Genomic DNA, 23,464 nt, shown 5'->3' on the forward strand with positions numbered 1-23,464 from the left:
GCTTACTAATCCTGTCTGCCAGCTTCCGTCGTTGACTGCTGGTATGTATGACCTGACACGGTGCCTCTGTTTTAGTATCTTTTTCCTTGGCATCCGCATCCCCTGAATGTGTGTGACCTGACGCGGTGACTCGTTGGTATAATTGGTACTCGTCACCTCCCTTGACTGCTGGTGTGACCTGGCAGCGTGCCTCGTTTCCCACGACACTCACTCTTTCTCTGTTACCTTGACTTCACATTGTGCTTGGGGCCGCTGCTGGTTTCGGTTTGTCCTTGCTCTGGGTTTCCGCTACTTGCTCTGCCGTCTGTCGGCTCTTTTTCTTGACTGCTGGTGTTCCATGACGCAGCGCCTCGTTGAGTTCTGCTCCCTGATGATCACTTTTTCTGTTTTTCATGAATGGCCTGCTGCTAGCTTCGCTAACTTATTGCGTCTTTGCTGCTCTCTCCTGTCCGCCGGCTCCTCATCTTCCCTCGATAACCTGTCCTGTCTACTGGTCCTATCCTACTACACGGTCTACCCTTTGGGGTTCGAACCCATTCTTTCACCTGACCTGGTTGCTTGACCATGTCTCTACGCTTCCCCTGAGCAACCATTACTGACGAGGATCGAGACATTAAACGCAGGAAATTATGTGTGTGATGTACTTTTCTATTTATTCTGAAGCTATGCCGAGGGCACTGGTCTGTATGTATAAGATCTCACGACACAATAATTGTTGATTGTGACACGAGTTTTGGCCGACAACTGTTTTGTCCCAAGATGCCAACCTGACAATAGCCTCCGGCAGTATAGAGTAGTCGTAATTTTGAATTTAAATTGGTTGAACTTCAACAGGAAAATGAAATCTTAGTTTTAAATTGGCTGGTCCGAAACCCAATAACTTCCGAACATGAATTTCACGAAATTTATAATTGTAATTTTAGTATTAATTAATTATGTTTTTCGGTATTTTCACATAAATTAAATTATTTTGATGTTCCAAGAAATGAAGTGTCTACATGCTCTCCCTTCCAAGTTTTCGGAGAAGAATAACTGTAACTCATACCGAGAAAGTAAAAATGACGTGTTGTCTTTATGAATTTGACTGTCAAATAAAGAATATTTATTAATGTATAAAGAGTAAATATAGTTATTTCTGAGATATCTTGAGGTTGAGGTTGTTATTATGTTGGATATTGATATAAATGCACAAAGTAGTTCATGTCAAAGAACTTGATATGAAAAAAACATTGTTGAAGTATAAGCATTTACAATATGATCAATGCTAATTGAATCAAATTATTTTGATGTTCCAAGAAATAAAGTGGCTACACGCCATCTTCACCCGGATTATAATAAAATTTAAGCTAATCAATGCAAAGTATGGTCAATCAGTTTTCAATTCTACTGAAATAAATGCATTTTTGGGATTCTATTTCAGATATATATTGGAATTTTTTACCAATGATCTTAAAAATAACCGATTGACTGCAATATGGAGGAATCAGTGTTACAAAAAACGGATCAAATTTGATATTTAACGAAGTCGGGAAAATGCTAATCAAAACTAGATCTAATCGGATAATTTACCACGCGTGTTTGTGTCGACAGAATGTATGGCTCGTGGGTTATTAGTTTCCGGGCAAGATCATGCATTTTAGAGGCTTTTAATAGCACTGAAGAATTTGGTGCCTTTTCTGTAGTGTCTTCTATCCCTTGGTGCCCTAAGCACATGCTTATTTTGCTTAGATGGGTAATCCAGCACTGGTTACAATAATCTTGGCAGGTTATGTCGCAGCTTTGAGACGATGCTGAATTACCTTCCGGGTTCCTTTTCAATTACACATTAGACCGAGTGAAATATTCGAATCATTTGATGGTTAGAACGTCGTGGTAGGGATCGGAACACTTTTCCCTCCCGAAAATATTCTTCGTGTATTCAAACTGAGTTGAGGTCTAATAATGCCCTAATAAATACCCTAAAGCGCTAAAAAATATGTTTTCCTTGCAGTGAGCATCTGGCCAGTATGCCAGGGTTTGGGCCACACTGGTGTATACAATTGTCTCCATAAATCAGGTTTAACAAAAAAGTAATGCAAAGCATTTTCTTCGTCTATGCCAACTCTTAATTTGGTATAGGCATGTTTACTTCCGCATATTTCTTCTGCAAATGTTCCAGTGCAATTGTAGGTGTGTCGTTTGTATCTGGCGATAAAACGACGCCTTCACATTCAATTTCTGACAACTCGGCTTCATGATCAGGCATTACAAAATATACCAGCGAACTTCTTTTCTTGTTCATTGGTCCGTCTACTTCTGGCATCGGAATACGGTGAATCTAATCAAACAATAGACTGGTATTGTGAACACGGAAATAATCGATTTTACTAGCCATAACGAGCCGTAAAACGAGAAAGAATTTTGTAGTGAAAGTCAGTTGAAATTGTACTAGATTTTCCAGCGTTTAGAATCTGTTTTGCAATATCTTTCTAAATAAATGCTGTAATAAAGGGTTTCTCGGCTCCTTACCGTGGATTTCAATTTCCCTTTTGTCCAGAATTGCAAACAGTCTCCAATATTGACAAGAGCAGTGCCTGGGATAGATTTTGCTTCAATGAATGTTCCATCTTGACGCATAACCTGATAGAAAAAGGCAATTTAACCTGGACCAATTCTTATAATTGTTACTCGTTGATAGAACACGCAAAAGTCTTGAAATTGAGAAAACAATGAAACTTTAAAAACTTTGATGAATTGGTTTCTAATATTATAAATCGAAATCTGTGTGCATATTATGAACAAGGTTGTTGGGTGCCAGTTTATAAGTGAGGCAATAGCGGAATCAAAATAGACATATTCAATAATATCAAATCATCACCTGAAGACCGCCTACGAAATCTTGAAATAAAATCGTAAAAGATCCGAAATCGGTGTGTTCCCCCAATCTCATTTCTCCGTCTTTTATTACGTAGTCCTTTGGTATCACTGGATAGTATAAAGATCTCAGAGTTGTTATATTTTTCACATTGTTGATTCGAGAATGGCGTTTTTGAAGATATGCCACATCCTGAAAAATAAGTCATGTAATTAGCGGAGAAAACACGACGGAACACGTTCATTATCACAAGTCACTTGCCTTAATTTTCATTCCGATCGAAAGCGCTTCGATAATTCTCATAGCCAATTGTCCTAGCTTTTTTGTAAAATTCTTCAGAGTGTCTGAAAATCCAGGAAGATCCTCATCAGGCCATTTTGAATCCGGCGAAGCAAGGCCTGGTCCCGAAACATCAAAAGATTCCTTATATTCTCCAGGCTTTGTCGGGTCATTACTGCAAAAAAAAACAGTTAATCAGGATGTAAAATGTTATTGGGATTAAGAGACACAAATATACACACAAATATATAAATGTTCTTAAGGTATATCTGACATGACCTTAATACAGAAACCCAAGCGTGAAAATGAACCCAAATAAGTATTTATTTGAAATATAAAATATGATTTGAAGTCAAATCACTTAAGTTAGTTGTAGAAACTTAAATATGCAATTGAAAGATGAATCAATTAGATTCTTCCGAATACTTTTGCTTACATCACAAATGTAAAAACAGACAATATTGTTCAAATATATTCGTCACAGCACCGGCGCGATGCCTTCACCGCGTACATACGTACCTTTTTGCACGTTTTGACAAGCTTTCTAATGGTTTTTGGCGACTTTTCACTGTTTTTGCACGTTTTGACAAGGACCATTTACTGGGCGCTACTTAGCCAAAATAGTTTCATCCCATGTCAATTGCCAGCCAACAGCAATTTAGCAAAATGGAATTTAAGGTCTAATTCGAGACCAGTAATACTAGACAAAATATTTAAACTGTCATCAAACCAACCCGTATTGGCGTTGCGATCGACGTTTAGGCCCGTTTGCAATAAATTTTTGGTATCCTATGTACAATAAGAAAAGCAAAGTACCTTGACAACACGTGTAATTGTATCTAATTGTATTGAACTCGTTTGGTAGCATGTTCGCGCGAAGAAACAAACAATAACATTGAACGAAGATTTATTTGTTTAATTCAAAGCAGATACCGAAAGTACGCCAAATAATTTTCTTTTGTCTTGCGAATTATGACTATAGGAACTAACAATGACGAATAAAATACTTGCATACTTCTCTACGCCCGGGGCAACATATCCAAACAAGTTTTGGTTAAGTGTATATTTGAGCTTAATATCATCATTAAGATCAAAGAATTCCTTCGATACTTTGTGAACTTCAGCCGCTTCATCACTAAAACATCAAATTATAAATATAAGTAAATAGAATGGCCAAATCCTAAAATATACACTAAGGCACGAATAAATTAATAATCGCATATTTTTTACATGCGTTCATACTTCATAGTATGAAGACTCAAATATAGTATGTTGCAATGGAATAAAAAGTTACACCTTATTTTATGAGTCACATCACAGCACAACGTTTTACATGTATCTAAAGATCAAGTGAATATCATTTGCCTTTGTGAAATGACTGTCTCCAATTTATGGTTTCTAAAAATATGTGCGTTGTTGGATGGCCCGTCAATGTACAGGCAACTAGTCAATTACGTAGGTATTGCTGTGTTTAGCTCGTCTCTATTTTTTATTCGTTCTTATCCTGTGCATGTTCATGTACTTCACAGCCAATCAATTATCAAACAACAAAAGTTCAAGTCAAAATAACATTCAAACTGCGGATAATTATCTTGCTTCTAATATGCAGCCACGTCAATTAGACGGAAATTGCACGTTAACTCATCTGTCAATCTGTGCATTTGATATATGACTATACATTATTAAGTTTACAAATATGCCTAATCAATATTCAGAAAGCAGTACACGTACTCTGAAATTCCCGTATCTTTTAAATACACAAAACCAATCGTTGAAAATGCTTCATAAATTTCTTCACCAACTTTTTTTAAATCTTCGTACGTAGGCTGAGAAAAGTTTATTTTACATTTGGCGAAATCAATTACTCCCAACTCCATTGTACCCGAGAAACATGTCCGGAAGACTAAAATTGGTAACGCGACGCAGTCACTGGTGGATATTATACACAACGACGGTGTCTAACCGACCGTGTCACTAAAGAACGTAACATTTTACGAGGATCAATAGTATGAATACGCCTGCCTCAAAAATATTACTTCACAGCTTGCTCGAACCTCGGTATGCACGATGTTGGTGCGGGCCATAAAAGTGGACTGACAATCAGTCACAAATCTACGCCGCACCGCCCTAATTATTTATGCTGATTTCTGTATTCTATTCTAGTTCAATACGTTATTTTCAAATTCCAGAAAAAAAAACATTGGAAAAAAGTATAAGTCTTTTATTTGTCCAATTAGTATATATTTACGGTCCAATCAACTGAGTTTGTTACTCAATATAAATGTCTGATGAACATCACTAGTTCAGAAAGTAAATAGCCTACCGACAAGTTTGAGGTCACAAAATTGACGTAGTGGCATATTTTTTCAAATTGTATGGAAACAATGCGACGCGTCGGTAACATCGCATAGTGAAATTTGAGATTTTGATAACATAGGCCAAGGGTCGGCAACCTTTTGAACTCACAAGACATGCTTCCGTTTGATCCTTTCCAGAACCGGTAAGCCTCAGTAGTAGTGAAGTTATTATTTTATGAATAATGAGCACCTTCGCGTGCCAAACATTCTTATGTTTGGTTTGCATAGTCAACTACCTGATTTGAATAGTAAACGGATAAAAAACAAATTTATTTTATAAGATTACGTGCATGGAAATTAGCTTACTACTATTTCTACCTTCGACCTGTCTTTGCACGACTTAGGACATAGGTATAAAGGTCACTCACGATTAGTTTTGTAGCCAGAAACAATGTGAACGCGACAATACTAAATAAGATAAAATTTATCCCATCATCTTTGTTAGGGCTACATGTAGCTCACGCTGAAATGATGAAAATCTTGGCTTCCGTGAGGTAGCCAGCCAGCCAAGCGCACAGCCAGGATTTTCAAAAGGGGGGGTTCAAAATCGGAAATTTCCATTTCATTCTGAAACAGTCGCCGCGATTACGCGTTCATAAAAAGAGCCGACTTTTTCAGCGTATACCGTAAAATATTCAATTCAGGACAGCTACGAGAATCTATAAAATTTTCTTCTATATTGATATAATTGTGTCCAACGTAACTCGCGGTTCCGTCTTCTTGTGTCAAAATATAAACATTACTTGTCTGAAATACCGCTCAATCTGTTGGTGTATTAAATATGAGATAGACATGCGTGATTGTATTCAGCGTGGATACTTTTTTGTGATCTTACGAGTTCGTTATCGCCGTTAGAGGAATCTCAAGATCTGTAATAAAAATCTCGTAGAGTACAATTAAATACATATGAAGTATATATATCAGTAAATCAAAAATACATATTTATCTCCTCGAAATCCCCGCGGAACGACTTTTTCGACGGATAATAATTATTTATCTGCTGTGCGAGATAATCAATCCATGACCGATACGGCCATATTTAAAAGGTCTTGCTTTATTATAATTTAATTGTCTTCAATTTAAACCGCGTTTGCGTCAACAATATAGATCCGTATTTTTGCCATTTTGCGAACTCGACAAATCTAAGATGTACTTGCAACAATGACTCCGCTCTATCGCAATGCTGCCACTCAGATTATTTTTAAGATGAAACCGTTAGAAAAATTCCTAAGTCTGCAATAAAATAAAATTTATTTTAGTTAGAAATTGATTGAATATATATACTAATTACTAATCTCATATATCGCCACGACTCGGAAAAAAGTAGCGTTTCTATCCTTATAATATGAATCGTATGATATTAACACGAAAATTTCCGACGGCAAGTAAAATAGAAAAATCCGCGCACAATTAACTGTGTTTCGATTTTAGTGACGTTATGATTCTCAACGCCGCTCAAACTCACTGTATGTGTGCCATAGGCATACGAAATTGTGCAAGTTACAATGCCTAAAGAAGCATTTTTGATCTGTCGCGGGCCAGCTACAACAAATTGTTCAGGGTTTTGTTTTTGATATTTTATATTGCCGCTGTTCGATGAAAAAAATTGCGTCGCCGTTTGACTCCTTTATTTGACTTAAGCAACTCGCCGCCGATTATTGTTCATTAACTCTCAATAAATTCACAATTCTGGACAAGTAGAAAAAGAAAGTAATTATTATCGTTGTCGTTAAATAATGTTTTTGAATCAGGGAGAATAAACACCAACCTAAAAGTGTTTACAGCCTAACGCGTCACTCTGACTAAAAAACAATCGCGATTTTAGCAAAAAGCTGTACGAAAAGTTGCCCGAAAGTAAGAATTAATAATATAATATTCAATATTACACGATTTTTACATAGCAAAAAGTAACCTAACAGTAGTATGAAAAGTCGCAAGTAGTTAAACGAGTAGTTTTAAGTAGCGAAGCGTTTCCGAAAGTAGCCAAATCTGGCACCACTGCACGCACATGCTTATCTACACTGATTTCCCGTACAGATTTCGACCTCTGATCATAGTTTTTCCGGAAGAAGCGAAATGTGGCAACAACGCACCGCACATACTTAATTACACTGGTTTCCCGTACAGATTTCGGCCTCTCGTCGATTGCAGTTAAATATTGCATGCTTTTCAATTAATTTGTCGAATTGTTAATTTTTGTTCAATAATAAATATTCTAAAATAAATACCTGAATCTGCCTCAAATCACTTGGCGTGCCGTAAGAAATCCTCTCTCGTGCCACAATTGGCACGCGTGCCAGGGGTTGCCGACCTATGTCATAGGCTATATATATATATATATACTTATAAACAGGGCTGCCATAACATCCTTATTTCTAAAACTTGTCCTTATATGGAAGGGTTCTGTCTTAGAGACTTTTTTGCCCTTTTTTCTAGGAAACGTCTGTATTTTGACATGTGTCCTTATTTTTGTTTCATTCTAGAAGTAAAGGTTCAAATACCAGGCACTTAAATTGGTCAATTCGAATGACTGATTTGCTAGAAATGATATTAGAACCTCATTGTTTGTTACGCTCATTCATGGCGTAAGACGTAAGTGAACATAGGAGTGAGATGGACCCGATAGTTTCTAAGAATAAAGAACTGCTGGTGCTAATCCTTCCTAGCGCAAAGTACAATAGACACGGGTCGCACTGGCATGAATACATTTTGTCTGTTACATTTCGCAATCCCACGTCTAATCACCCTGTTTAGATTCGCAGGTTCGAATTATTATAAATAATTATGTATGAGAGGATTGCTGGACTACTCGTCGCCGTTGACTCACTGGTCGGTTACGGCTTCCTGCCCTATCAAGTCCCTGTTGAGAGGCCGTGGTTTATCATATGATCAATTAACCCGTCTTATCAGCTTTTCCCTGCCCCGGAATAAATAGGAAAATCCTATACTTCCTGAATGTCTGATAATCTTTGCCCAACTATATCTGCAGCCCACGATATAACTAATTTTTTCAACTTCAAATTAAGTTAAATTTTATTTCAAAATGTAAGCCCAACAGTAAAGCCATTGACAAATCCGTCACTGTGTTTCTTCGCCATATTTTTTTCTAAGTTGGAAATATACAGCGAAAAATGGTAGAGAGAATGCTGTTCCAATATATATGCTCATCTTGATCAGAAGTTTGTATCTATAAAAATGAGTTAAATATTAATTATCAAAACAAAATTATTCTCAAAAAAATCAAAACTAATCGTAGGCTTGCAAATTGTACCGTGTAAAAGTTGTCGAAGTTTTAAGTCGTATTTGTCCTCATTTTATTATTACGGTTCCCGTGCATTTGAACCCACGACAATTGCACCTGCATACTATTGCACATATGGAAATTTTTTTGTTTTGCGGATATTTGAACCCATACTAACCCTAACCCATGGGTTTTAACCCCCTGCATATAAATTGAACCCGCGGATATACACATGGGTTCAAATGTACGGTCACCCTATCTCCTTATATTACTTATAATAAGTCGACTTTTGAGCTCGCTGCCTTTTCCGAACAAAGGATTTTTATCATTTAACATGCATACCTGCTTGGGTTCTAGTCGACATTGTGAATGTATGAACAGCTTGTACTTCGTGCAATACACATTTCAATAATGACCTACTTTGCAGAAAATGCAATATAAATAGAAATGTCGTTGGGTTTTTCACTACTACTGAGGCTTACCGGTTCTGGAAAGGATCAAACGGAAGCATGTCTTGTGCAGTCGGTTTTCCATGTCCCCCGTTTCTCCTGATAGTTGTGGAGAAACCCCTTCGGACGATCGGTGCAAAGCGTCTTGTCAACATAGCATATGACGATATTAACTCTATCGATATAGTTTTATATGCTGGATGTTATAATCAAAAAGGAGGTTATTAAAGCAATGCCGGTAATTGGAGGTGTTATCGGGCTCACATTCCCTTTAACGCTGTATCCAAAGCAATTTTGATGAACGTTAATCAGTACTTACTGTTACATACCGGCTTTGCATTTTAAACATAGATCACCATTGATATAGAATGCGTACATTTGCTTCGCTTAAGCTACCTATCAAATAGACTAAAACAAAATGATGTTGTCCGCTCTCAATCGGCGGAATAGCTTCATTTCACTCACCCAGCGAACCCTCATCACTTCTACCTCTCATTCATACGTCAGAGTCAAGAAGACTCCGGTCAGAGATTGTATAGTTGCCAGATGTCCACTCATATATAAATCATTTTTAGCTTATAAATAAACTTAAAAGTGGTTTCCAAACTTTGGGTCATCGTTAACGGGCTAATTTGTCAATTTTCAGGGGTGATTTAGACGTTCACTGTCTTAACAGTTTCTCTTGTGATCCTCGTCGCTGATCTATGAGAAGGCTGGACGTAAAGTGTTGGCATCATGTCAATCGGCATTATTGAGTCACAATGTAACTAGTCTCGTACCTCAGGGTTGTCATACTCATATCGGCTTTTTTAACGCCAAGTTTAACAATTTGGCTCTTTTTAAAACACGTTTGGCGTCATAATTTCCGTTTGGCGTTTTGGCTTTTTTGATGTCTAGTCTAGTGTTTGTTATTAAAATCATATGAAATACAATATTTAGTGTGCAACAATACCCTATTGCTTAACATTTGTATTTCCCTGAGCATCGATTTCCTTGTTTATTACCTAAAAAATAACCAATCTGAAGGAGAACAGTTGAAACTACTCTCTAAAATAGGGTAATTAGTACTGGGGTTAGGACACGCAGAGTAGGGCCATCTTGTCCATACAGTGGGATATAATATATGAAACTTCAAGCTGAATAGAAGTTCCTACGACCAAGTTTTGGTATTTCTAAACATCTTTAGTAAACCTCACATAATGGCTACTGAATCACCGGTATGTCGAATGGCATCACACTCAGTCAAGGAACACTGAACTTGCGACCATGTTTCTCACTTCTTGGACCTATAGTATCTAGACCAGTATTCATCAACAATATGAACTCTTGTTATTATGCGCACCACAGATACCGTAACTGTAATTCGAATGAGCATTTTAAAAATGACTTTTTGCTCAAAAGTTGTGAGATATCGGACACTTGTATTGGCCTCTTCACAAAGGGTGGCACGGAGACTAAAGCCATGTCAGCAAAGCCATTGGTTATTTTTGTAATTACTTTTACACAAAGTATTTTGTACCGTTTTGAGCACACGGTAAAAGAAAAAACGATGGCGCAAAATTACGTGGGTAACTCTGGCATTCACGCGCAAACCCAACGAACCTGCTTTTTTAAAAACAATAACTTAATACAATTCTTTTCGGTGTCATGAAATATTTCAGAATTTCCTCGAATGAATTACATCTACATTGACAGTAAAACGAGACTGATGCTGCAAAAAATCTTTGATTGTTTATTGATGCATGCACTTCCCAACAACACAAAATAAAGAAAAGTGATTTGAGCAGAAGCAAAAAGATTAAATAGAAAAAATTACCAGAATAATACAGAGATCTCAAATAATTTGAACACTGGAAATATTACATTTGAAAAGGCTATAATACCAATAAAATAATAATGGAAAATTAAACATGCACATAAATCAAGACATTTGGGAGGTAAAATGTAATTTAGTTTTGCAGGAGCTCCAGCCAATCCTAAGCAGTTCGAAGTTTGTTGGAAATGCTTTCGTTTTCGAAAGATTATTGTCTTGGAGCTAAATTTTATCTTGAATTAGAGCATTTTTATTATTCTGGACTAAATTGTTCAATAAAAGAGTTTGGATGAGAATGGATTGCAGTTGCTCAATATGGCAACGCTAAGCTCGAACTAACTTTCTGAAAAAATTTGCTGGCAACGCAAAATCGAGAGATCATCATAGGTAAAAATAAAGAGGACACTTTGTAACAATTAAAATTAACAAGATCTAATAAAACTATTGTACATAGTTTGTAATAGTGCAACGTTTATAAAAAAATTGTACAGAATTGATGTGAAGGTCAGGGTCCTATTTGGGGCCATTTTTCAGAACTACAGAGTGACATGATGTTATGAGACATCCTCCAAAAATTGAGAAGGTACCAGTGGTGCGAACATAAATTTATTAATTTTTTTTTGTAGTGTCAACAAATCAAAAATATATTGCGTGTTGTATATATCTTGTAACCATTTTGCAGGAACACAGCAAATGCTGATATATTCGTCATGGTAAGCAGGATGCATTACCAATACACTGTCAGATACTGTATGGCAATACTTAATAAGGTACATCAACCTTCATTATACCCAACCGTTCTGTGCAAATTATTATTATTTCTGTAAAAAATTCTTCATGTATGACATAGCGTTTAAAATATAGGTAGGGTTACAGGCATGGGTTAAAACAGGGCTCTTCAAACTGGTGGTCCCGACCCAGTGGGTAGCGAAAGGGCTCAATGGGGTGCATGATAAAAACTTTTTCTACACTAACTCATATTAAAACAAAATATCGATCAAATTTGAAAGATTATTTATTTTTTTTATTCGTTTCCGTAATATTAAATTCAACTTTATTTTTAGTTTAGTTCCTGGGAGTCACGAAAAAATTTGGCTGCGCAATGTGGGTCGTGATGAAAGAAGTTTGAAGAGCACCGGGTTAAACAATGGATTGATAACTTATGACGCCAGGTTCAAAGTAGTAATACAAAAAATTATAATTTTTAATATTTGATTTCAAACAGTGTCATTTTTTGTAACTGATCCAAATAGTGAGGATCCAAATTTGATATTTTGTTCATTTCAAAAAAGTTGGCGTTTGGCAAATTTTTTGAACTATTTTTTTACAAAACAATCAACAAAATGCAGAAATAAATCATCACCTTGAAATATAATATTTTCATTACATAATATTAATACATAAAATTAAAATATTTTAAAAATTGGATTACATTTAATTGAATAATGGGCAAACAAATGCGATTTTTGGCTAAAATACTAATAAAAAGCCACAAAAATAGAAAAAATATCATAAACACAAGGTAAGATCGAAAACACTAAAATAATATACAATTAGTTGACATGCCTGAGAAGATTGAAGATATGATTTGTAAAGGAATGAGTTATATTACAATTTGAGTGAGTATCCTGCTACAGTATCATGTATGCTGTTTATCAATATTGGTCGTTTTTATAAATCATGGTTGGATACGTCGAAGGAAATGGAATACATGAGACTGTTTTTGCATAATGAAAGACTGAATGAGATAAAATTGCATTGCAATCTTTGTTTCTGGTTTATGAGTTGGAAATACTATTTTGAAAATCGTTTTAGGTGTATGTCATGCTATAGTAATTCTTTAGTGTCATTACCCTTGCTTTCTAAAGACTGAAAATATATAAAAATATTGCTCTATCTTCATATTATTGACGTTATCGAATCGTTTCAATCAATCACGAAACTTGTGTCATCAATCCCATTCTTGTAACCTTTGCTGATAGAAAATTATGAAGAACAAACACGATGGGCTTTGGACAGGATCCAAGGTCAAATTCCTGGAACAAAGAAACATACATTTATGAGCATACAAAAATATATTGTTGATACAGAGGGCAGCAATGACGACTTCGATATGCTTCTATAAATATTGGAGTTTGAGCCGGAGTCATTTTCTCCGACTCAGTGTGAATTGAGAGTATAGGTAAAAATTTTGAATTATTTGTAGTCAGAATTTTTGAGTCAAAATTTTTCGACGAAAACACAAAAAGCATCAAGTTGACTTAGCATTCCCAACAGACTAAAATACAGACTTGCACCGCCAAAGTTCTTGGCCAAAATTTCGTTTTCTTAGAGTTGGGAGATAGAGTCGATTGAAACAAATTTCCTTCGCCCTGGAGTCAGAATTTTTGTCAACCATGGAAAGTCTAAACCACAGTCATTTTTTAATGACTGAGAGTTTGGATACTATATAAATCAGTATATACTTGAAGAAATTGGGACCTTGCAGCGGGTCCCAGACTGTGTATGGTAACTGGTAAGTGTAGGAAATCACGAACAATACCATACTCTACAATAAAACAAAACCAACCTCTGGTCCTTTTCCAAAATCCAGTGTCAAAATTCTTTTTCCATCATCAGACGAATGCCTCAGATCTCGGAAAGGATGTTCCCATATTACAGGAGCAGACTCTACATCCAGTAATCCTAGTGGAAGTGCACGTAAAGTGAATCCATTTTCCCAATGTATTGTCAAACGAGCTTCACGTTCTTTCCATTGGATTTCTAGACAGAGAAAAATATGAGGATATATAAGAGCTGTGGTTGAAAGGGCGATAAACAATTAGAAATATATTAAAGAAAAAAAATCAAATATCCTGGTGGGAACCCAATTTTGATTCTAAATCATTGGATTAGTGGTTGAAGTGTTAGACTTGAGTATGATGACAGGGGCGTACCCATGGGGGTGGTTTTGCGGGTCGGAACTTTTCTGTATCATACATAGCAATAATTTTTCGTAGCTTAAATTGATTTTTTTGACTGTAATGACTCCTGAAAACCATTGGCTGGAACGGCTAGCTGGGGCAATTAGGAAGTTCAGAACCCCCCTTCCACCTTTGGAAATTCCCGGCTATGCCCGGTATAATGATATCTCAGTTTAAACTCTTAGGCTCAAATTCCATGCCCACCACCTCACCCCGAGAGTAATAAATTGGGTAGGAAATGCCAAACTAAAAAGATCCTCGTAGTTCGCTTCATATTGCTGGCTTATCATGCAGAGGCTTGTTTGAAGCAAAGGACACATAAATACATCATATAAAAAAAGTACATCAACAGTTTGCATGGTACCAACAAAATTATCATTCAGTAAGTCTCACGTTATGATCAAATAGGCTTGCCTTCATTAAATTTCTGAAAACTATTAAAAATCTAAAACGAGTCAAATCACTGTTTATCTAAATATTCCTCATATTTTCAAATCAGTGTCATTGAATATACATTCAAAATGTGCTTCTGTTGAAATGACCAAATTTATTCGATATTCAGTATTATTTATTTTAGAATGTGTCCAGAACAAGAAATAATTTATATTTGGACATCCCTACAATGATGTATGTTAAAATTTCAAATTATTTGGCTGATAACTCACTTATTGTTATTTCTTTCATAATTTCTACAGCACGATGACAACTTCTTATAATTGCTTGTTTCCATCGTTTAAAATGTTCTTGTGTACCGCATCTGAAACAGAGTTGAATAGGGCTTATATAAAGGTTGGCATAAATTTTGTTTATCGTATTTTACGGACCATTAGGCGTACTGTCAATAAATCGCTTAGATTGGGTTTTTATTCGTACATAAGGCACAACCGTTACATCAGGCGTGCCAGCTTATAGGGTGCACGATTAATTTCCGAGAAAAACGTATTTGAAGCACGCCTTATGCACTGTGAAAAACAATAATTTCATACAAGACAGGGAAATCAAAAGGGTGGTCCTGCCATATTTATTAAGCTATCAAAATATCATCCACCTAAAATTTAAAAAATTTTCGCTAGATTATTGGATCCAGAGGCAATGACTGCAGTTGAATATCATAACATAATCATCATGATTCATGATGTACAAATTTATTAATGGCTCCAAATTCTAATTCAGTATATATGTGAAAGACTTCTATGTATGTGAATAAGTAACAACCATGTTTACCTGATAATAAAAGTACATGAAACCTGATGCATATATTTACATAATGATTATCAGCAGTAATGCCCTTCAGCAAATATTTTTGATGCAATGTAAGACAGGAACGGCATCTTATCGTGCCAAAGTAAATAAATGTGCATGAACTTTGCTTCTGAGATCATTAGAGACAAATAACAAACAGTGTTTCAAAAATTTAACTGTTATAAACAATTTTGATATCACGGCTTACTTGAATGTGTGCATTTCGATTCCTTCCCTTGAACCAGTTCTTACACTAAACATAATATTATCGAATGAATGTGATATTCCACCATTTTCTGCATTTTGTTTGTGAACAAGCCTGAACAGAAGAAAAAAATGAAAATATTCTGCCATAACACTGATGATGATAGGATTTGTATATTTATCCCAGGGAAGAGGAACCCGCAGTCCAAATTGGGTACAACAATAGTTATCAATTGCTTCCATGTGCATTGGCTTTGGTGATAGAAAAAGCTGTAACTGATTAAAGGTTACATGATCCACCCTGTGATCGTGAGGGTCCAAGCAATCCTCTCGCACATAAATATCGTACATGGGATTTCAACATGTACAACCACTAAAAATCATCAGTTGTGCGGGCTCAGGGCTTAGCACAATGTGCCAATTGTCAATTTATGCTTTTAGGAGACATCTGATCTTCAATTACAATGCTGAACTAAATCCAGTACGCTATTAATACAACAGACGATATGCCATCAATTAAAATGTGGAATTTCAACAAAATCACCCTGTGGCCAACCACGAATAATCGTAAAAATATCAATACCGATCAAGACCTAATACTATGTTTATGGTCAAAATACACAGAATTCCAGAGAAACCGCAAGAATTTGTCCTGCTACCAAACACAGTAAACATGAGGCAAACACAATATTTTCAAATTCTTGTAGTTGGTTTACATTTTTAACAAAATACTGTCATTTTAGCATTCTTCGATATGAATTAATTTAATGATGGTACTGTAGCTAGAGTTAGATTCTAATTATGTTTGCATCGCCAATTTAAATATGCCGAAAGATCAATAAAAAATTAATAAAAATTGAAGTTGGTAAATTGGTAATACAGAATAGATTATTTAAATTGATTCTTTTTTACATGTCAGAAGTGGAATTAATAAGTCTATTTTATATCCCAGCAACATAATAAAGTTTGGAAATACAATATTTCAAATTATTAATAATATTATTTATTTACTGTATTGAATATCACCAACTCAAATACAATTATTAAGTTCTTCAGACATCCGCTAACAAACTTGAAAAATCTATTTTTGCATGGATTTAAAATTTTTTATTACATGTAACCCTTACCTCGTAGCTAGTAATGGTAAACTCAGAAATGGAATTGACCAATCTTCGCTAGTCCAAGGCACAAAATCATAAATTAAAATTTCTTTATCTGTTACAGCGACAAACACTGGTTTATACATTGTCTGTGTGTCTGTGCAAATCTAAAAAAAATGTTTAATATAAATTGATGAAATTGTATAACGGAGAATAGAATAAAAAATATTTAAGATTATTAAAATCCTACAGAAGAAAAAATAGTGGTTGAAGCATATAGTATCTGACTATATTGAGGTCGTTAAACATCTTCTGTTTAGAAGAGCTTCTGGCCCTTTCAAATAACCCCCACTCAGTGGCTGTCTGAACAGAGTTATGTTCGGAATGAGAACTTTTCATTAAAAATATGAAATGAAAAAAAAGGCGACGACTGCAATTTTCATTTGAAAAAAAGTTTTTAATAAGTATTGAAGACATAGCTTCTAATATACAATCAATCAACAACCATTAGATTCTATCCTCTGTCCCTAATCAACTAGGAAAACATTTCCCTGAACTATTGAGCAAATCAATTATTGCCAATTATCAGTATTAGATCCAATAAAGGAAGTCGTTGCTTGTTGAATGAAGCTCATAAAAGTGTGATACAAAATCTAATATAATATGACAGTGCATAAAGCATGTGCTTCAGAGTCCATAAAATATTAAAGAAAATCGTGAAAAGTACCATACTTCTTACTCATAAGGATTAGCAATAACGTTGAAAAGAACTAGACATCATCTTTCATAACAAAAGGCGTATCTTAAACATAATTTTAAATACTGGATAAATTTGCATTGGGGGCTAACAATTACAGTTTTTATTTATGATTTTTAACTGTTTAAATATATAGATTTGTTGAGCAGACGGTTGCTGATATTTCAATATAATAAAATACCAGAACTAACATGGCACCCTATTACTATGTGAAATTGAGGCGATATCATATTCATAAAATGTTTGTTTAATTGATTTCTTGTATAAACAATATTTTACTGCCAATAACAACAAACGTGACCCATGAGATCACACATATTGGTCACAGACAAAAGCCAAAATACTAGAAACTGAATTATAACTAAGAGAAATATGGCATGGTGAACCATAAATTACCAATACAAGAGAACAATTCAGGGATGCCTAAATTTGGAATATATATTTTTTTCGAATATGAAATATCGATCATGTTCTAACTAAAATACATACCGTAATATTTAACAAAAAAAAACAGGTAAAAGATATAATTGCAGTTTGGCTGAAATTAAATAGGATGAACTCACACTTTCATTTACCACGACTGCCCCCTCCTCCCAAGGGAATATATGAAAGCGTAGATGAAAAAAAAAATCAATTTATCAATCAACTAATCATAGTATATTGTGTTTTTTTTTAATGAGATGGACGACCTAGGTGATTTTCAATAAGTTTTTTAATAATTATTTGGAGACATCTCGGATAAGTAGGATCCTAAATAACCCAGTGATGGAATAACAATTTCACTCCATTGATATTTCAGCTTGAAGATATAAATTTTCAAATTTCCAATATTCTAAATTCTTATATAAAATTTCACCAATTTTCAATGTAAATAAAATTAGCTTTATTTGACCATCTCAAAAGGATTAAAAAATTATTTTTCGCATAATTAAATCAATTCATTGGGTTATTCTCCAGTATCAACTCACAGAGGTGAGAATACAAAATTACCACTTTATTAAGACTTGATAATGAGCTGCTAATTGTTTCATGAAATATTGTCACTTGAAACAAGGAAACTTGAAAAACTCAATCCACAGAACAATCAAGTACCTTTCGCCAGGACAATTGCCTGTGATTAATTCTTCGACTGTGAAGAATTTATTCTTTTGCTTTTTCTTTGCCGGCTTTCATTATCAAATGTGACACATGGAATAATTAATCGTAACTCATTATTAAAATCAAAGCCAGGTATTTCAATAGAAGAGCAATGGGCCACAATAGTTCAAGAAATACCAGCCTGGATATTCATCATAATCTATGCATAGTCTAATTAACACTACCGGCACTAACCAACCTGTTCAGAAAGCCATCCCATGAACCTGATTTGTTTCAACATTAATTGTTTGACTTTTTCCGAGTCTCCTCTGTCATCACTTGAATTCAGTATCAAGTTTGCCTAAATATAACATAAAACAGATAATTTGTTGTACAAAGAATGCAAATAATTTGAGCAGTAAGGCCCCAAAGTATCTAAACAATTGTTAAGCATAAAGAGAGTAATGATCGAAGACATTAACATAATATAATAAAGGTAGTATGGTTTCTAGTTGATTTTTAGTAGACCTGCCTAGCTAGTTTCCAGACAATTTTTTATCGCAACACCGACAAAATAGCAAAACGATCCATAGGTCAAGTCAAGGTCTAATTACAAAATCAAGAAATCATGAAGTTTTCAAAAACAAAATTTTGTGCATAACTTTCATAGAAAACTTCACATCTGCAATATATTTTCTTACTGTTCCATGAAGATCATAAAAGTGTAGTTCTACTATACAAAAATAAATGTCAACAAGAAGCATCAAATACACCTTCTGTCAAAGTTCATGATCATGTGTATTTAAAAGCATTGCAAAGAGCATTTTCGAACCATAGGTTATGATGTACTATATAATCATGAAATGCCTTTCTCTTCAACTTTCTCATTATCCTAATTGTGTTGCACAGCTCAGGATAACACAATACAAGAAATCGTCAATTACCGGTACTATTCAGAAATTTTGGATATATATACGTAAAAGTTATCAAAAATTCAACATTTTTCATTATACATATATGAACAAAGATCGGTCAAATATACCCCAATTTCAGAGAACGACTAACGATTTTGAAAACTTATTTAAAGATGAAAGTAAAACAGATAATCAAGCATTTGAATTACATTCAAAAATATAAAAATTTCCTTTTATCTCTATAAACATTAATAATTGATTATATAAATATCGCACCTGTACAACAGCATGTTGTGTTGCTTGGAATGATATCTTATGTAAATGTTCGAACCATATAATTGCGGTCTCCCGTTCACTGAACCTGATTATACATGAATTTCTACCATCAGGTGAATGGATTTCAATCACTCTATTACCCTGAAAAAAAGAGGAACACCAAAATTTCAAAACATTATTATCAGTCTCACTCAAAAATAGCTGAAAATACTAGTATTTTTACAAAAATTGGTAGGCCTATTATAGATAATATTCGAAGTTAGGAATATTTTTGATTTTTAAAAGTGTAAAAAAAAAATACATCCATTGCAAACTTTAAATTGCATTCAGGTTTCTCTCGAGATTTTTTTTAATAAAATGCAATGCTTATTCACGTCCAGGCTGTGTACAAGCAGCCACTGTTATATAGGAAGCTACAATTCATGGAATGACCAAAAACTAAATCAACTAAAAATATAAAAAGTAAATTATGAATGAAATTTTTCACGATACAATTTTGAATTTTTTTATTTTTTGAATACATTTTTGTATGATTTAATTTTTTTCATCATTTTAAAAAAAGGAATTCAAGTTAGATAAAAATTGTTACCAAGAATTAGGTATTAGTACAACACAAAACCATACAATCTCACTAAGACGACCAGCAATAGTGTGCTTTGCATGGATATATCTCCTAATAGAATGTGTAATAAAGCAGTGTGAACCCACCTGATCAGTGACCGTTAAATCCCTTGTAACATAACTTAACTTCAATGGAATTTGTCTTTCTGACACTGACTGATCTAGCCCGTTCTGTAATAAGGTTGAATATATGCATTAGAAATAACATTTGTCCCTTCCGAAAAAGAAATTCAATAGAAGGACTATCCAATACACAAAATAAAACCTCGTTACTCAGCTTTCAAGAAAAATTTGAAGATTTATGTACAAAATACCCTTTAGTAAAACCATTCAGAAATAGCATTAAATTAATAATAAGCAATAAGCCTTATCAATGAACGAGTTATCATATTCAGGGATAGATGGATAAAAAGATCTCTCAAAAATATCCTATTAAAGAGAAAAGTATTCATTCCATGAGTTATATGGCATATATATATATACTAAGTAAAATCTCGGTCATGAAAAATGGCAATCTTCAAGTTTTTCTGGGTATGTTTTCTGGATATATATATAAGTATAAATAAAATCTGCGAAGTTGGGCGCACTAATTATTTTTGTCTCGTCTGACATGGTATTGGGCATAAATAAGTAACATTTAGCCCTCTATATCAAATACCTGCAGATCAGCGTAAGGAGGTTGTAAATCCCAACCAATATCCATTAAAACTCTTCCTTTCCTGAAGAACGGTGTAACTTCTTTCATAAAACGAACTTCTAATTGTACAGATTTCCCACTGTTTTTCAAAACAGTGACGGCTTCATCATGCGTTACATTTTGCAAACTTTCTTCATTCACTGACATTATACAATCACCAACAAATAGTTGCTTTGTGTTGTCAGCTGCTAGACCCCTGCAGAATGATTGAAAAATTTGTGATTTGAAGTTTGAACAACTTTTTTTGTTTGATTACAAGAATATTTTCAAAAGTTGAAACAATAAGTTGAAATAATTGTTATACAGTAAGTAGGGTTGACCTAAATTCAATGTTCAAAACGAGACCCCTAAATAAAAAAATCAAGATTTTTATAGTTTGGTCACCTTTATTGATTTAACTGTGATTTTACTGTTTAACAATCGGAAAAAATGAAGAATGGGGTATGATTAACATTAAAATGAAATCATAGAGGCATGAGTTGTCAAAATAATCACAAATATTTATAAAATGATTATAGTCAAATACAAAATATTATAAGTTGATTTTTTTACTTGAAAACTTTGCTTATTAATATTGGCATTCCATTTTCACTGCCTCCTTTGATACTAATTCCCAATCCACCGGCATCTTGCTTTAATACATTGACCACACGAGGTTGATCTGATACTTCCTCAGAACTCGGAATATAATCAACTGTTTCAGGAACTGTTATTGGAGAAAAGGAGCCATCTGTTGGAATTTGTGATGTTGCCTGAAAAATATATTTCGCTATTGTTGAATATTGGGTCTTGTGTAGTTGTGTACCTCAAGTACTTTTAGTGCATTAGTGGGCAGTTCTTATAGTTTAAAGGGCCTTATTAAGTTACTGTGCTGTCGTAGTGATGTAATTTTTGGATGAGGCAGTCAGGTGGGGGTAAGGAATATTATATGTAAAAATTGTTATGCTACGCCCACTAGAAGTACTTGAGGTACGAAACTACACTAGCTCACTACTTTATTGGAATAAACAAAGCACAGAAGTACGATGTAATGGCATAAATAAACATATTATGCTCCAAGTTAATCCAGATCTGGTATAGTTTAGTACCACATCCACTTCTAGTTGGACTGGCTCAACAATTTTTGCATATGTCAATCCTAACCCCCATCTGACTACGTCACCGAAAAATTACGTCATTCCTGCATCACAGTGACGTAATAAGGCCCACCGAAGTATGCGGGTGGTCGTCCAAAACGCGCAGACGATAACCCGAAATCGAGCAAGATATTTCTCTCGTTTTCTCGTCGCAACGATCGCGATAGGAGAGAGATCGCCGGCTTTAGCAAGTTCTTATCGTCGGCGCATATGCCATTGTGGACGATCGTAATTATACTTTGGCAATCCCTATGACGTGATGGTGACGTCGAAGTGACATAATTTTTGGATGGCATAGTCAGATGAGGGTTAGGAATAACATATGCAAAAGTCGTTATGCTACGCCCACTGGAAGTACTTGTGGTACTAAACTATACTAGACCCGTTAATCATAGAGCAGAAAAACTATAAGCATTGCTCTGTACAAACTGGCGAATGAAATTTAAATGTATATTTGAATGTAAAACAGTCGCGGGGTCTCATGTAGTTTCGTACCTAACATACTTCTAGTAGACGTAGCATGACAATTTTTTCACGTATCAATCCTAACCCCCACCTGACTACATCATTCAAAAATTACATCATTACGACGTCACAGTAACGTAATAGAGCCCTTCAAACTATATGAACTGCCATCCAAGACGCGCAAACGAGCACCCTAAATCAAACAGTTATTTCTCTCGTTTTCTCGTCGCAACGATTCCGATAGGAGAGAGATCGAAAACGTCAGTCAGTTCTTTATCGTCGGCGCCAATGCCATTTCGGGCGATCGTACTTATATTTGGCAAGCTCTATGACGTGATTGTGATGTCGTAGTGACGTAATTTTTGGATGGCGTAGTCAGATGGGGGTTAGATTGACATATCAAAAAATTGTCATGCTATGCCTACTAGAAGTATGTTAGGTACGAAACTACATGAGACCCCAGTCGCGCAGACCTGTAGACCGATAAGCAAAATTTATCATAACCCAAAAATGTCCCGAAATAAAAACCATTTCTCACCGTGGAAGAACTTTGATTTGAATCTGAATCTTTCCTTAATTCACTGCTCAGTTTAATCCGAACGTGCAGTGCTTGCACATCAATATTAACAGGGCACCATTGTCCTTGCGTCAGAATTTCAGCCTCTGTAGGCATGATATCATGGGACGCACGGGACGTCATTCTCGTAATAAAACAACTCACGGGGATGACACGAGCAACAGGATTGCAAAGCTTTGGACTAAAAAGTCATCTCTGTCCCGAAAAATGCGGAATTTGTAAATATATTGAGACTCTGTGACCCCCACTGGCGATTTCAATTTCCTGGGGAATTATAACGACAAAGTGGTCGCGAGTCGACGCCGGAGTTTTAGAGCATTTGCTAGTGTTTGAGGTGGAATCAAATTTCAAGCTCCCCGGATTCTTAAATTCTCATCTCCTATAAGTAAGAAGTATGGATCGTAAATTGTGAATTCTAGAAGTGACGACCACTGAAAAATTA

The 23,464-nt window shown here is 35.0% G+C and overlaps 3 protein-coding genes across 3 annotated transcripts; all 3 read right to left on the bottom strand.

Moving 5' to 3' along the window:
- Positions 1-1,079: 1,079 nt before the first annotated feature.
- Positions 1,080-5,355, bottom strand: LOC120329682 (uncharacterized). Its single transcript, XM_078118596.1, has 5 exons — positions 4,865-5,355; positions 4,149-4,268; positions 2,858-3,308; positions 2,509-2,619; positions 1,080-2,317 (listed from the first exon to the last, which is right to left on the bottom strand). Exons 1-3 carry the CDS (start codon positions 5,008-5,010, stop codon positions 3,101-3,103), a joined length of 474 nt encoding a protein of 157 aa, XP_077974722.1. The 5' UTR covers positions 5,011-5,355; the 3' UTR covers positions 1,080-2,317; positions 2,509-2,619; positions 2,858-3,100.
- Positions 5,356-8,505: 3,150 nt separating this feature from the next.
- On the bottom strand, positions 8,506-9,405 carry LOC120330075 (cytochrome c oxidase subunit 7C, mitochondrial-like). Its single transcript, XM_078118246.1, has 2 exons — positions 9,214-9,405; positions 8,506-8,677 (listed from the first exon to the last, which is right to left on the bottom strand). The coding sequence occupies exons 1-2, from the start codon at positions 9,333-9,335 to the stop codon at positions 8,569-8,571; spliced, it is 231 nt and encodes a 76-aa protein (XP_077974372.1). The 5' UTR covers positions 9,336-9,405; the 3' UTR covers positions 8,506-8,568.
- Positions 9,406-10,889: 1,484 nt separating this feature from the next.
- On the bottom strand, positions 10,890-23,262 carry LOC120329609 (beta-1-syntrophin-like). The gene is made up of 11 exons (XM_039396317.2): positions 22,984-23,262; positions 21,397-21,596; positions 20,806-21,040; positions 20,235-20,318; positions 19,527-19,667; positions 18,596-18,697; positions 16,530-16,669; positions 15,407-15,517; positions 14,622-14,713; positions 13,563-13,756; positions 10,890-13,029 (listed from the first exon to the last, which is right to left on the bottom strand). Exons 1-11 carry the CDS (start codon positions 23,143-23,145, stop codon positions 12,928-12,930), a joined length of 1,563 nt encoding a protein of 520 aa, XP_039252251.2. The 5' UTR covers positions 23,146-23,262; the 3' UTR covers positions 10,890-12,927.
- Between the last annotated feature and the right edge of the window lie 202 nt (positions 23,263-23,464).

This window comes from Styela clava, chromosome 12 (genome assembly GCF_964204865.1).
Source record: "Styela clava chromosome 12, kaStyClav1.hap1.2, whole genome shotgun sequence".
Lineage (NCBI taxonomy): Eukaryota > Metazoa > Chordata > Ascidiacea > Stolidobranchia > Styelidae > Styela > Styela clava.

Excerpts from the sequence above, each read along its gene's own strand:
- LOC120329682 (XM_078118596.1), bottom strand. The coding sequence starts at position 5,010 with ATGGAGTTGGGAGTAATTGATTTCGCCAAATGTAAAATAAACTTTTCT. Across the intron at positions 4,269-4,864 it reads AAAGATACGGGAATTTCAGA|TGATGAAGCGGCTGAAGTTC; the intron begins GTACGTGTACTG and ends TTGATGTTTTAG. Across the intron at positions 3,309-4,148 it reads GTTGCCCCGGGCGTAGAGAA|TAATGACCCGACAAAGCCTG; the intron begins GTATGCAAGTAT and ends TTTTTTTTGCAG.
- LOC120330075 (XM_078118246.1), bottom strand. The coding sequence starts at position 9,335 with ATGTTGACAAGACGCTTTGCACCGATCGTCCGAAGGGGTTTCTCCACA. Across the intron at positions 8,678-9,213 it reads TTTGATCCTTTCCAGAACCG|ATACAAACTTCTGATCAAGA; the intron begins GTAAGCCTCAGT and ends TCATTTTTATAG.
- LOC120329609 (XM_039396317.2), bottom strand. The coding sequence starts at position 23,145 with ATGACGTCCCGTGCGTCCCATGATATCATGCCTACAGAGGCTGAAATT. Across the intron at positions 21,597-22,983 it reads CAAATCAAAGTTCTTCCACG|GCAACATCACAAATTCCAAC; the intron begins GTGAGAAATGGT and ends TATATTTTTCAG. Across the intron at positions 13,757-14,621 it reads TATGAAAGAAATAACAATAA|AAATCCAATGGAAAGAACGT; the intron begins GTGAGTTATCAG and ends TTCTCTGTCTAG.